Source organism: Eschrichtius robustus, chromosome 5, assembly GCF_028021215.1.
Source record: "Eschrichtius robustus isolate mEscRob2 chromosome 5, mEscRob2.pri, whole genome shotgun sequence".
NCBI lineage: Eukaryota > Metazoa > Chordata > Mammalia > Artiodactyla > Eschrichtiidae > Eschrichtius > Eschrichtius robustus.
Genome location: NC_090828.1, coordinates 4,816,101 through 4,829,061, shown reverse-complemented (window position 1 = coordinate 4,829,061; position 12,961 = coordinate 4,816,101). Strand labels below are relative to the sequence as shown.

Genomic DNA, 12,961 nt, shown 5'->3' with positions numbered 1-12,961 from the left:
CCAGCTTCCACAAGAATGAACTTGCTAAAATTGAGTAGATCTGGGTTTACTCTAGACATTGACATCCTAGACGGGGCACAGTTGACTCAAAAGCCATCCTGCAGGGTACAGTCCTTCTGACACAAACACACACAAGCTGTCAGTGGTCACAGATCCTTTGTGGAAGTCTGTGGGTTGGAAATAAACAAAGATGAGTTGATCACAGCAGGAGAAGCCAGAACAGAGGATTCCCATCATGATGAGCTGACAACAAGAGAAGGATTTTTTGGTCCTTTTTTTTTTTTTTTTTTTTTTTAAAGTACACGCAAACTAAAGAGTTAGATTCAGTTCCATGAAAGTGCATTAATCACCTACTGCAGGCCAAGAGCTATGCCTGGGACTGGATGGAAAAGTGACTGAGGTGGCCCCTGCCTTCAGCATGCCCACTGTCTGGTGGAGAAAGCAGATCTCTAAATAAGCCGTGGCCACCTGAGCAGCCTGTGCAGGGAGCCCAAGGGACCTCGACCCAGCACCCTGGGTGTTGGAGGCTCCAGAATGAAATATCTGCTATTCCAAAAAAGGGAAAAAATATGAAAAGTGAACACATGATAAATCTTGGTATAAGGTGGCTTGGAGCTCCAGGGCCCTGCAGACACTCCTGATGCAACAAGACATACTCAGCCTCCTGCTGTACGTAAGAGTGGACTCGCCTTTGAAAGATGCAAACTGCTCTCAAGCTTGCTGTCTACAAGTACAGATCTGCGGCCGACCCCAGTTCCTTTTGTTGGCCCTAAACTTAGAGCTGCTTTTTCTGCATGAACCACCCACAGCCTCCATTGTCCATCAGGAGGACTCAGGACAGCCATTTCCCCCCAGGCATCCTGGGGTTGGACTTCTGCCTGGTTGGGGAGACCCCGAGTCAACCGACTTTTAGGGGATTCCAAGATAATCTCTCAAAGTCATTTTCTTGATGTTCTCAAAATGGTGGAGCTGTCAGAGTCTTTGGATGTCACTTCATTCAGCTATGAAACTGAGACCCAGGGTGTGATGCGATCTGCTCAGACCAAGGTCCGGGAGGGGCCTCAGTGCACAGAGAGCTCTCTCTCTGTCTTATAAGGCCACTAACCACATCCTATGGGCCCTACCCTCACGACTTCATCCAACCCTGATTATCTCCCAAGGTCCTCATCTCCAGGTGTCATCACATGGGGGTTAGGGCTTCAACGGATGAACTTTGGGAGGACACAAACATTCGGTCCACAAAGCCTTGTAACTTTCTATTCCTATCTGTGGGCTTCATGGATGCAGTCACTGCAGATCACGCCTGTTCTGTTCACTGCCTCCTCCCTCCCCGGGGTCTTGCCTCCCTTGTTAGAATAGGTCTTCAAGCATCAAAGAAGGAAGCCAGGATTCAGTGCCTTCTCTTAGACAGGTGTTACCTCATTGCATCCTTCATACAACCCGTAGTGTCCAGCAGGGAGGTGGTGTTATCTCTGTTTTCACAAATGAGGACAAAGGTTCAGTGACGTTAAGTAATTTGCCAGAGGTAGGCAGGTGAGTGTGAATTGGGGGTCTACATCAGGCCTCTAGGACTTGGAAGTCTGTGTGGCTTGCCTTTTACCTGTGCTGTCCTCCTGGAAAGGCCTTCAGCGGCTTGGGTGTGAAGAGGAGGCTTCTGCAGGTCGTGGTTCAGCCTTGTGGCTCCTGGCACTGCTTCGCCTCATCACAGCTGGTGGGGGGCTGCGTGCCCATCACCCCCCACCATTGCCCTTAAGAACTTGGAAGCAGTGATTCCTTTCCTAGTTTTGATCTCAGCCTCTTTTCTCAGGACCCTTGTTGTGACGTGGCTTCTTTACAAACAATATTGCTTTTCTCACATATGTCTCTCTGTGTGTGTGTGTGTGTGTGTGTGTGTGTGTGTTGTACATTCCACGAAGGATGAGGATCACTGCTTCAGCTACTCTGCAGACAATTAGAATGTGCAGGATTAGAGAACAGGCAGGGAACATCACTTAACTTTTTTGAACTTAGGGATGTTTAACTCAGATGCAGTGAGCCCAGCTTTTAAGTTCGTTGTGAGGATGATATCCTTTGTGGGTTTTTGGACAAGGGGAGTGAGCAGTTTTCAGGACAGTTGGAGGGAGAAGGGGAGCTCTTGATTAAGCTCCCCATCATTCACTGGAATCCTGCTTTGCTGATTTAAGTATGATCAGATGTCTGCCGCACCTCGTTGCCAGGTGTGATCACCGCGCGCTCTCAGTTTATTGCGATGTATGATTAACGCTCTAGAGTGGGTGTGGCTCGAGATAAACTTGGTGCGTTTATTTCGGAATCTTTGCTAATGCGCCCCTGCCTTTCAACTCCACCCCTTTCTCATCCCAGACATATAACAGGCCCCAGGTATTAAGCCCAGGGTGTCATCACCAACGAAAGAAGCAGGTACGGTGCAAACTTCAGGCATCGCCACTGAGATACACACACAACCTAACAAGGCTTCTTTTGTACTTGGGACATGGAGAAAATTGGCCATTTGTCTGTGGGGTAATGGGCTTTGCTGCCATATGAAAATCTCTCAAATGGTTAAATTCAGTGACATTATCTCAGAGTTCATGAAAGCGACTACCGCACACAGTTTAATTCTATTTAATTTTTTTTAAGGGGGAAAAAAAGCAAAGGGAAAATGTTTTAGTTTTCTCTTAAGCTGATGTCTCTCTGCTTTTTCTTAAAAGTGCCTTTCTAGTCGCCACACAGTGATGTGATCATTATCTGCCACCTCGTTGCCTTGCTGCCTCTGCATGCAGTAAAATACAAAAAAAAAAAAAAAAAAAGAGAGAGAGAGACCAGGGGAGCTTGTGAAGTATGACTTCCTATCCCAAGACTCATTGCCTGCGATTCGTACCGCCTGACAGTAATGATCTTATTACAGTACTCTGGACCTTGAAGAGATTTCATGAGGAGAGTGAGAGGACAAGCCTCCGTGTAATCAAGTGGTGCTGAATATTCCACGCGTTTTTGATCACACACTGATTGGCCACAGTTCTAGCCCATCTTCTAGTCAATTACGCATGGCCCCTGTGCTCCTCGCCTAGTCAGAAGCATAGATGGCTGGTGTCTGGATTTTGGCAGGCAGCCAGGGATTTGAAGTGCTGTGCACACCATCCCCCCAGGATAAGTGCTTTTGAGTTGGAATTGATTACCTTTCTTTGAGTTTTGCCTAATAGCAAAACTGCATTTGGAGAGGGTTTCAGACGAAAAATGGACGTGTTCGCCATTTAGAGCATCCGAACTCCTAGTCAATTTTTAGGCTTCCCTTGTTTCCGTCTAATTTCTGTTTAATCAGAGCATGTTTGAGAATATTGAAGGTATTTCATGGCATTGGCCGCCGAGCACACGTGTTGAGCATGGAGGACAGATTCGGTTACGGGACCACTGTGTTCAGGTTCCCGGATTCATCTAGGGAGGCTTCGAGCTTCGGGGAGATAAGATCTCTGTCGGTTAGCTTCCGTCTCGGCAAAAAGCGTTAAAAGAGGTAATGAATTCCTCCCGCAGGCGACTGGCTTGTCTTCAGTAATTGTGGGGAGTGCACATCGACATGGCTGGGTTTTGTGAACTCTGCTGTCTGTGCCCAAAGGATTGTCACCACATCGTTTCCCCGGTTGTGGGGAAAGACTAGTGATATTTGAAAGGGTGGGATGCTTTCCTGCCAGCATGATCGCTGACGTTGCCCATTATGAAGCTAACCCCGTTAAAGCACATGATAATATGCAGAAAACTGTTGTAAACCAAGATGTTTCTTCCTCGTGTGTCATACTCTTAATTCAGATTCTTGGTGTGTAGATTGTCTCAAGAGTCATCAGCTAGGAAAATGTGAACGTTCTTTCTACCGTTCTGTGTACGAGGTGAGGAATTGGCCACGCCCAAGCAAGCGATCGGTGTGGGATGTTTTCAAAAATCTATCTTGAATCCACCAAGGGTTTGGTGCTCCCCGTGGCCTCAGTCATTGGGGGGACGTAGAGGATGGAACCCTCGCATTGCACACTGGGCACCTCAGTAACCTGATTTGACTCTTCTTAATTGAATAAGTAGGTAGCTTTGTTCTTTGACTTGGTTTTCATTTGGATTGGTCTTGCTTTCTGCAGGAGGGAATGCTTCTCCGCTTCAGTTGACTTTCTGCAAAATCGAGATGTACCGTAGGCATGGTTACTAAACAGCCCTAGGAGAACCTACCAGAATCCTTAACTTCATGTTCTGCACGTGTACACACACACGCACGCACACACAGGGGATTTCTTTGTTCTCGATGTCATGAAAATAAAATATCTTCTATCAAAATTTAGATTTAGTGATGTTTCTTTAAAGGAGAAAATCACAAAACAGAAAACCAAGATAGTTGACCATCTATTAGCAATAATCATTGCGCCCAATTATTGACCCCTTGCTATACGTCAGCACTGCGATTAAACACTCCCTGTGTGTCCTCTCGTGACCCTCACGGGAACCTCCTGCTTGAGTCTCCACAGCGACCACCCCTCCCTTTGAAAGTTCATGTGTGTCTTTTCAGTGGTCTCCCTCACTCCAAATCATGGCTTATCTAGGACTTTCCCTAAGGATTAAATTTATATAAAACAAAGAATTGTACAATAGGCTGTCAAAAAGGATATTTCTTAATTATAATAAGTTAATATTGAAGCCATTAAGAATTTTTGTCGTTTTACCCCTGGCAATGTTTCAGTAAATTGACAAAATGTATTTTTATGGCAGTTGGAAAATATCAAATTCACAATTAGCAAATGGTTCAAGTTTTAAGGTAGGAATTTTAGAAAGCTGGCATCCACTGTGATGACCTGTTTACAGCCTGGTGTTTTTACCTGAGCAGATGAGTCCAGTGCCCACATTTAAAGAGAAAGAGTCAGTGACTCGAAAATACAGAAAATACAGTTTCATCACCGAGTGCAGAATCCGTGCTGTCATTACCATGTAATTACCCTGAAAAGGCCGATTAATTAAAGAGTGTAAACAATTTAAGTCAACTACTTTCTTGAATCCCTCCACCGCTTCCCCAGATGTTAGTTTTTGCCTCTCTGTGGGATCAGACTCCTACAGCAGGAGTTGAGAAGCGGGGAGGGAACTCACCTGCCCGCCGTGACCTGATGGAGGGAGGGAACTCACCTGCCCGCCGTGACCTGATGGAGGGAGGGAACTCACCTGCCCACGGTGACCTGATGGAGGGAGGGAACTCACCTGCCCGCCGTGACCTGATGGAGGGAGGGAACTCACCTGCCCGCCGTGACCTGATGGAGGGAGGGAACTCACCTGCCCACGGTGACCTGATGGAGGGAGGGAACTCACCTGCCCGCCGTGACCTGATGGAGGGAGGGAACTCACCTGCCCGTGGTCACCTATTGATGTGCCTGCGTTAAGAGCCACCATTGTGGCGGGTGGCCTGGGACCTTTTCTTGAGCAGCTTGTAAACAGTGAATGAAGCCTGTATCATCGTTGTCTCTCCACGAGCACGGAGACGGGTGTTCACAGCCTCCCTCCTGTTCTACCCGCCGGGGAGGGATGCAGACCTGGTTTGGCCCCGTTTTTCTTTGAACGGCATAGAAACACCCCCATGACGGGCCCTCGTGGAGGAGAACAGAGCCACCCCTGGGCCACCATGTCCTCCAAACCAGGAGTGGTTCCAGAATGTCCATGGAGGGTCATTGGTTTTCTTTTGGAGATTAATATGTTGTTATCATCAATAACTTGCTACCTTCTATTTCTGATCACAACAGATCAGCTTAGTTCGCCCAGGAGAGCTATGTTTTTCCAAGTTTCTTTGCTTGAAGAATTCTAAGGCAGGATCTGAAAGCCATTAATTTACGGGCCAGGTCTAGTTCTTGGTGTCACTTTTTTTCTAACCCCTAAAGTCTTTCGAATTACTCCTCCGCACGATAAAGGTGGCCAAGCCCACTGTGACATGTGAGGGCACATCCCGTAGCGCTGGAGTCCGTGTCGAGGTGCTGGCCACTGCAGGGCCATTGCAGGTGGTCTGCACGGAGGAAGCTGGGAAGGGAAGGCCGCCCCGGGAGAAGCTCGGGTCTCCTGGGACGCCGGGGCCGGGTGTGACCCCAGGGGACAGGCAGGTGGGAGCTGAGCAGAGGCTCAGGTGTCGAGGAAGGACCGGGGCTACTGCAGGGGACCCTGAACTGGTATCAGGAGGGACCTTCGGGCAGGGCTGCTCCTGGACCTTTCCCTGGGGCCCATCCTCTGCTTCCAGCTCTTCCAGGGCTGCCCTCCCCTCTCATTTCCCTCATTCTTGCTTCTCTTTCCTCATTTCACTCTTTCTCTTTCTTTCTCCTTCCTCCATCCAAGAGTTTTCTCGCTTTTTTCTCCCTTCTCTTATTTCCTCTTTTCCCATCCACACTGTCGTCGTCTTTTTCCTCCCTTACTTTCTTATTCTCTTTCCTTACTTTTTTTTTATTTTGGAACTTTTTTGTGTGGGGGAAATATATGACATAAAACTTACCATTTTTGGGCATACAAGTCATTGACGTTGATTACATTCACAGTACTCTGCAACCATTGCCACTAGCTATTTCCAAAATTTTATCATCACGCCAGATAGAAACCCCACAACCATTAAGCAATAACTCCCCTCTCCTCCCCCAGCCCCTGATAACCACTAATCTACTTTCTGTCTCTGTGGACTCGCCTATTCTGGACATTTCATATAAATGGAATCATATGATATTTGTCCTTTTGCATCTGGTTTCTTTCACTTAGCGTCATGTTTTCAAGGTTCATCCATGTTGTAGCCTGTGCCAGCCCGTCATTCCTTTGTATTGCCAAATAATACTCCAGTGTGTGGATAGACCACATTTTGTGTATCCCTTCAGGTACTGATGGACACCTTTCAGCCGTTGCGTGATGCTGCAGTGAACACTGACATGCAAATATCTGTTTGAGTCTCTTTTCAGGTTTTTTTCTACCTATACCTAGGAGTATGTGTAGCTTTTTGAAGAACTGCCAAGTTTCCTCTTTTCTTACGCTGCTGTCTGACTTCCCTTTTTCCCTCATCTAAAATAGGAAATGGAAGACTCTCCTACAATTGAGTGAATCCACTTTTTGGCTCCCTCTTAATTACAGCAATCTATGACTTCCATGTGTTTTTACATCGTTCATATTTTTCTTTTTGAAAAATCCTAAGTACCTTGAGTTAAGACCTCCTTTCATTGGCACGTGAGTGACGATTGGTCCCCTTCCCTGCCCCCATGGATCAGTTGCAGACTGCCTAAGATACTCTGGAATTTCCCATCATCCCGTGCTCTTCCCTGCTGGGAGCCGGTCTCTAATCTCGAGGGTCAGTGTTCTCCGGACAGCCCGGCTTCTGTACCGAGCAGCAGTAGTTACGTAGTCAAGGCACACGGGCATCTCTCCTGTTTCAGTTTGCCTGCAGAGGTCAGCTTTTCCATCATCTCTGGGACACTTGCATTTTTTCTATAACTTCCCAGTAATGAGCGGCCCAGTGGGCAAATGGAATCTTAAAGACCAGAAACTAGTCTTTCTTTTTCTGCCAGCCTCCCTTGGCCCGTGATTAACTTCTCTGTTTCGCTGCAGAATTAGTGACTTAGCATTCACTCCCCTTTGGTCGCCCCTCATTTCTCTGTGGTCATTGCGTATTTATGTCCTAGATCAGGTGTCACTGTCACCACTGTGGTGCTCACCATTCAGGGGATTTTCCAACAGACGATTTCAGATACCTGGTACTAATCTCAGTTTTTTTAAGACCACTTCGGGCTGAGTGGTGGTGATGATTCTCTAGCTCTTGTGCCTCTTTGATTTTATGTGGTTACAAACTTTGGTTTCGGTCTGTTAAGGAAAGCATCAGATCACTTCAAATGCCATGTTTTCGTGTTTCCCTCTACAGCTGTAGAGTTTTTTGGTTTTTCTGTCCTTCAGAATTTAATCCCCTCAGGCCTCCTCTCCTTTATCCTTCAAATAAAGTTGTGGGATTATCATCATTATATTTAGTGGTAAAAACTGGCCTCACGACTTTTAGGCAATGCCAGATCTTCATAATGTGTTACCTCTAGTAACCTCCTTGGATCTTGGAATTTAAGTATCTTTAATTCGGATTGATAACAGACACTCACTGGCCATTTGCTACCCAGAGGACACTGTTACCTGCTGCTTCTGAGGCCCAGAGACCAGCTGGGGCAGCCCTGCCGACTGAGAGCTTGCGGTCCAGGAGGAGGGGGAATGATGTGTATGTGGCCCTCCCCGAGGCCAGCTTCCCCAACTCCTTGGCCCCCCAGGGACTTTCTAAGGCCCCGATTTCTGAAACACATCCCAGCTGGTGTGGCGGGAGGGGGAAGATGAGAAGAGGGGGTGATGACAGCAGGAGGGTCACCGGGAGCTCGGTGGTGACGCATGGAACGGAGAGGTGGGCCGTCGGGGGAGGATGTGCTCGGCTGGGGGAGCATTGTTCAGGGAAGGAGGCCTGGAAAAGGGTCCTGTGCACGGCGGTGCGTGGACTGTGCAGAAGCTGCGGGCCGTGGGGGTCAGGAACTGAAGGAGGAACAGGACAGTTAGGGGTGTGCCTGCCCGAGGGTCACGGCTGGAGAAAGGAGGGAGTGCAGGAGACCAAGAGGACGGGGGCACTGGCGGACCCTGTTGTGGGGAGAAGGAATGAAGATGCTGGCAGGCCAGGTAGCCCCTGCAGGAAAGGCCTGCAAGAGTGGAAGCCTCAGGAGGCAACACCAGGGCTGGCGGAGCCACGGGATCGCTGTGGTCCAGGGGAGGAGGAGAGCGCGAGGAGGGGCCGGCCGGCCAGCCAGCTCCCTGGACAGTGTTTAAATCACTGATTGGAAACCGAGATTTGGGTTCAGCTGGCCTGCGGGGAGCCTGGGCGCCAGGTGATTCCAACTGAGCCAGGAGTGAGAACCGGAGGTTCAGGTGAAGGTCACCTAGGACTGTGTCACGCATGAACATCAGCAAGGTTCAGACCCAGCAGAGTGCGGGTCACACGCCAGGACCTGGCAGCCCCCAGAAGACGACTTGACGTCATTATCCTGCCCCGGGCGCTCTACCATTAGAATGCCTCGTCTGTTTTATTGGTTTTATACTTTTCCTAATTTTATTGGTTTAAATCAAATTTCAAGCATATGCAAGCTCAAATATCGTTATCTGTTTTCTTAAACAAGATACCAGAATTAGTATTTGAGCTGCTGTTTTCAAGGCAAGCCCTGCCCCTTGAAAAGCACCTGCCCCTCCCTCTCTACGTGACCTACTGCTGTAGCCGGCCACATAGACAAACAGATGGAATGTCCACCCTCTGGAGCAGAGCACCCCCTAAGAAGCTTCCCTCCCGTCTGTGGCTGAGGAATTAGGACAGAAACAGCCGGGAAGGCTTGTCTCTGCTCTGCGGTGTCTGGGACCTCCCCTAGAAGACTCTAAATCCAGGGGCTGGAAACGTCTGGAGTGCCGGTCACCACGTGTCTGACTGTTGGTGCTGCCTCTTGGGACCTTGGCCGTCGGCCGAGACACCTACACGGGACCCCTCCACGTGGCCAGGCCTCCTCCCAGCACGGTGGGCCAGCACTGCGGGAGCCACGTTTCCTCCTGTGTCCTCGCCTCTGAGGACGCACGCTGTCCATCGCTAGGAAACACGAAGGCCTGGTTCCAGGCACACTCCTGCCGGAACGTGGCAAGAGTCTAGAAAAGCCTGTGAACCCCCATACTGCTGTCGCCGTTGTGGAAAATGCGTCCCAGATAGTAAATAAATATATGATACGTCCGGTTGTGATCAAGCAGTGCAATGAGATGAGACAGAGGAAGAAGACTCAGGTCCACCAGGTTATTTTCTCGGGGACAGGGGCCCAGGAGGCTCCCGAGGCGACTCGGAGCAGAAAGCCCACAGAGGCGAGGCTGGCGGCAGGTGGCCCTCTGGGGTCCGCGTGTTCCCGGCGAAGGAATCATGATCTCGCTGTAGTTATGGGGGCCTCATTAAACTCAGCACTTGTCTCTAGTCAATATTGTGATCTATATGCACGTTTACGTGCTACCATATCATTTTAAACAAGCTGACTTTTACTTCGATCTCAGCGTTGGAATTGCTGGTAAAATAACTGGGGAAATATTTTATTTTTTTTAAGAATTGTTGGGAATTCCCTGGCGGTCCAGTGGTTGGGACTCAGCGCTTTCACTGCCGGGGCCCCGGTTCAATCCCTAGTAGGGGAATTAAGATCCCACAAGCCACACAGCGTGGCCAAAAAAAAAAAAAGAATTGTTATACATTATAAGACTGTTATGCAGTCTTTAATTTCAATATCTTCTAGCTTGTTCCCCACATACAATTATATTCCCATATTTACAGGATTTATTCTTTCCAAGCAGCACTATGAATCAGAAAATCATACTGTTTTTAAAAGTGGTCCAGAGAACCACCAAATACAGAAGGATGCTCAAGAAAAATGGATCCCTTTTTACGTACATCACTTTAACAGTTTAAGATAAAGTAGACTAAATATTTTAAAGTTTTTAAATAGTTTTATTCTGCATAGGATTACTTTCAGAGGTTGGCGAATGGCATTGGGAGTTTTCCAACAGTTGGAAAAGACACGAGCGTCTAATACTGGGTATTCTTTCTAGTGCTTTCAAAGCGAAGGCAATCACATTAGGCTATCTTGCTTCATGGGTAATTAAAGCATTTCACTCTGCAATTCCTTACTCTAATGAAGAAGAAGAAATTTCTCTTTTGCTGAAATATTTCTTGCAAGGGTTTTATTTCTACTCATTGCTCCGACTTTGGAAAATGTTCCTTTTACCTCTGATGGTCTCCTCTAATATCTTCTTGAATTGTGAGTCAGGGGGAAAAAAGTATAAAGATTCTGTACAGATTCAAACTTTTAAAAAATGCTTAGAATCTCGCTGTCCATGAAAGCGAAACAGCCAGCATTGCAAGTGCCCAGATGCCCTATTCTTCCTCAATTATCAGCGAGACTCTGCTCTCCTGGTGTGTTTCTTCCCGCAGTGTATGGCCAATCCAGGCAGGCAGGCGGCCAGGCACCAACGGGGGTTGTGATGGTGAAGGTAAGGATCCCAGGCAGCTGGGGGGGATGGTCAGGAACTCAAGCCATCTTGGGTTGAATTCCAGCTCCACCTCTTACTGGGGTGATGGCCTGGGCCGGTTCCTCCTGCTTTCCTGCCCCGGAGCTCTCAGCCATAAGCTGGGACAGTAAGCCACCTAGGACTGTTGTCAGGGCTCCGTGAGCGCATGTGTAGGACGGAGCCTGCCCCGAATTCCTGTCTTGGGATTCAGTTCATATACATTAAAATATTACTCTCGGGAGCCCAGTTACTCGCAGTAAATTTGGAGATTATACTGGCTCACCTAACAAAGGCCCAGGGACACTGGGTTCTGACTTAAGGGATCACTTGTTAAATTGTGCTTTTCTTCTTTTTCTGTTTGTTTGTTTTTGTTTTTAAGCATATAAATCAAAGTTTCATTTTTTTATTTTCTATTTTTTAAACTTTATCGGAGTATAGTTAATTTACAATGTGTTAGTTTCAGGTGTACAGCACAGTGATTGTTTCTTTTTTAATTAATTTTTATTGGAGTCTAGTTGATTTACAATGTTGTGTTAGTCTCTGCTGTACAGCAAAGTGAGTCAGTTATACATATACGTATATCCGCTCTTTTTTAGATCCTTTTCCCATATAGGTCATTACAGAGTATTGAGTGGAGTTCCCTGTGCTACACAGTAGGTCCTTGTTGATTGTCTGTTTTATATATAGTAGTGTGTATATGTTAATCCCAAACTCCCAATTTATCCTCCCCTCCCCTTTCCCCCTTGGTACCATGCGTTTGTTTTCTACACCTGTGACTCTATTTCTGTTTTGTAAATAGGTTCATTTGCGCCGTTTTTTTAGATTCCACATATAGGTGGTAGCCTATGATATTTGTCTTTCTTTCAAAGGTTGTAGACAGTAACCACCAGAGGTTATTCCATTAAGTAGCATGGATGAAATTTTTAAGCTGATTCTTCTACTCACCCAGTGTACCCCGCCCGCTAATGTCCTACCCACCTGTGGGTCCGTGAGCACAGGTGGGCACCAGGGAGAGTGCACACTGCCAGTGCACTTCGGGGTGGGTAAGAGCTGTTGCCACGCGGAAGTGGGTCCCGCTCATTGGGCTCTTCCGGCCCCTTCTGGTGGATCTCCAGGGTGAGCCATGCTCCGTCTGCCTGCAGTTCGTCCAGGGCTGGGGAGCCTGTCCGGCCACAGAGGCAAACTTAGAAATGTCTGCCCTGTCATGACCACCATCATGACAAGGTCATGGAAGGTCCCTGGTAAAACAGTGGCAAAAGTTACTGTTAAAGGTGAGGAAAAACTTCCTAATTTTAAGACATGGATTTTCATGTGTATGGCCTGAAAATGAAACTTTACCAAAGACTCTGCATCTTAGACACTCTAGTTCCTACGTGGAGTTTTTAAATTTTTTTTTTAAAGTATTTCTTTCTTTATTTATGGCTGTGTTGGGTCTTCGTTTCTGTGCGAGGGCTTTCTCCAGTTGTGGCAAGCGGGGGCCACTCTTCATCGCGGTGCGCGGGCCTCTCACTATCGCGGCCTCTCTTGTTGCGGGGCACAGGCTCCAGACGCGCAGGCTCAGTAGTTGTGGCGCACGGGCCCAGCCGCTCCGCGGCTTGTGGGATCCTCTCAGACCAGGGCTCGAACCCGTGTCCCCTGCATTGGCAGGCAGACTCTCAACCACTGCACCACCAGGGAAGCCCCCTTACGTAGAGTTTTTTTCCCTCGGCACTGAGAGCAAGATGTATAAAATGCCCACAGTTCACGGTTGTACAGCTAAAAAGGCTGACCCTTGGTGGAGGAGGGGGGAGGGGGAGGGCAGGGGGCACAATGATCTTTTTCCTCAACTCATGTTTCTCTGCACAGTTCGGTTGACAATTGCTTTCTGCCACAGGGCAGCCTTGTATTG

At 48.0% G+C, this 12,961-nt stretch overlaps 1 protein-coding gene across 3 annotated transcripts in view; it reads left to right on the top strand.

Annotated features, from left to right (window-relative positions):
• Positions 1-12,961, top strand: part of AGAP1 (ArfGAP with GTPase domain, ankyrin repeat and PH domain 1) — a 543,380-nt gene that overhangs the window by 427,777 nt on the left and 102,642 nt on the right. The window contains exon 14 of one of the 3 annotated variants that reach the window (XM_068544180.1): positions 4,119-4,311. The exons of the other annotated variants lie outside the window; for them this stretch is intronic. Within the exon in view, the coding sequence (XP_068400281.1) occupies positions 4,119-4,186 (68 nt within the window). The 3' untranslated portion in view covers positions 4,187-4,311. Of the gene's footprint in view, positions 1-4,118; positions 4,312-12,961 lie in introns of those variants that run through there. 3 annotated transcript variants of the gene reach the window in all.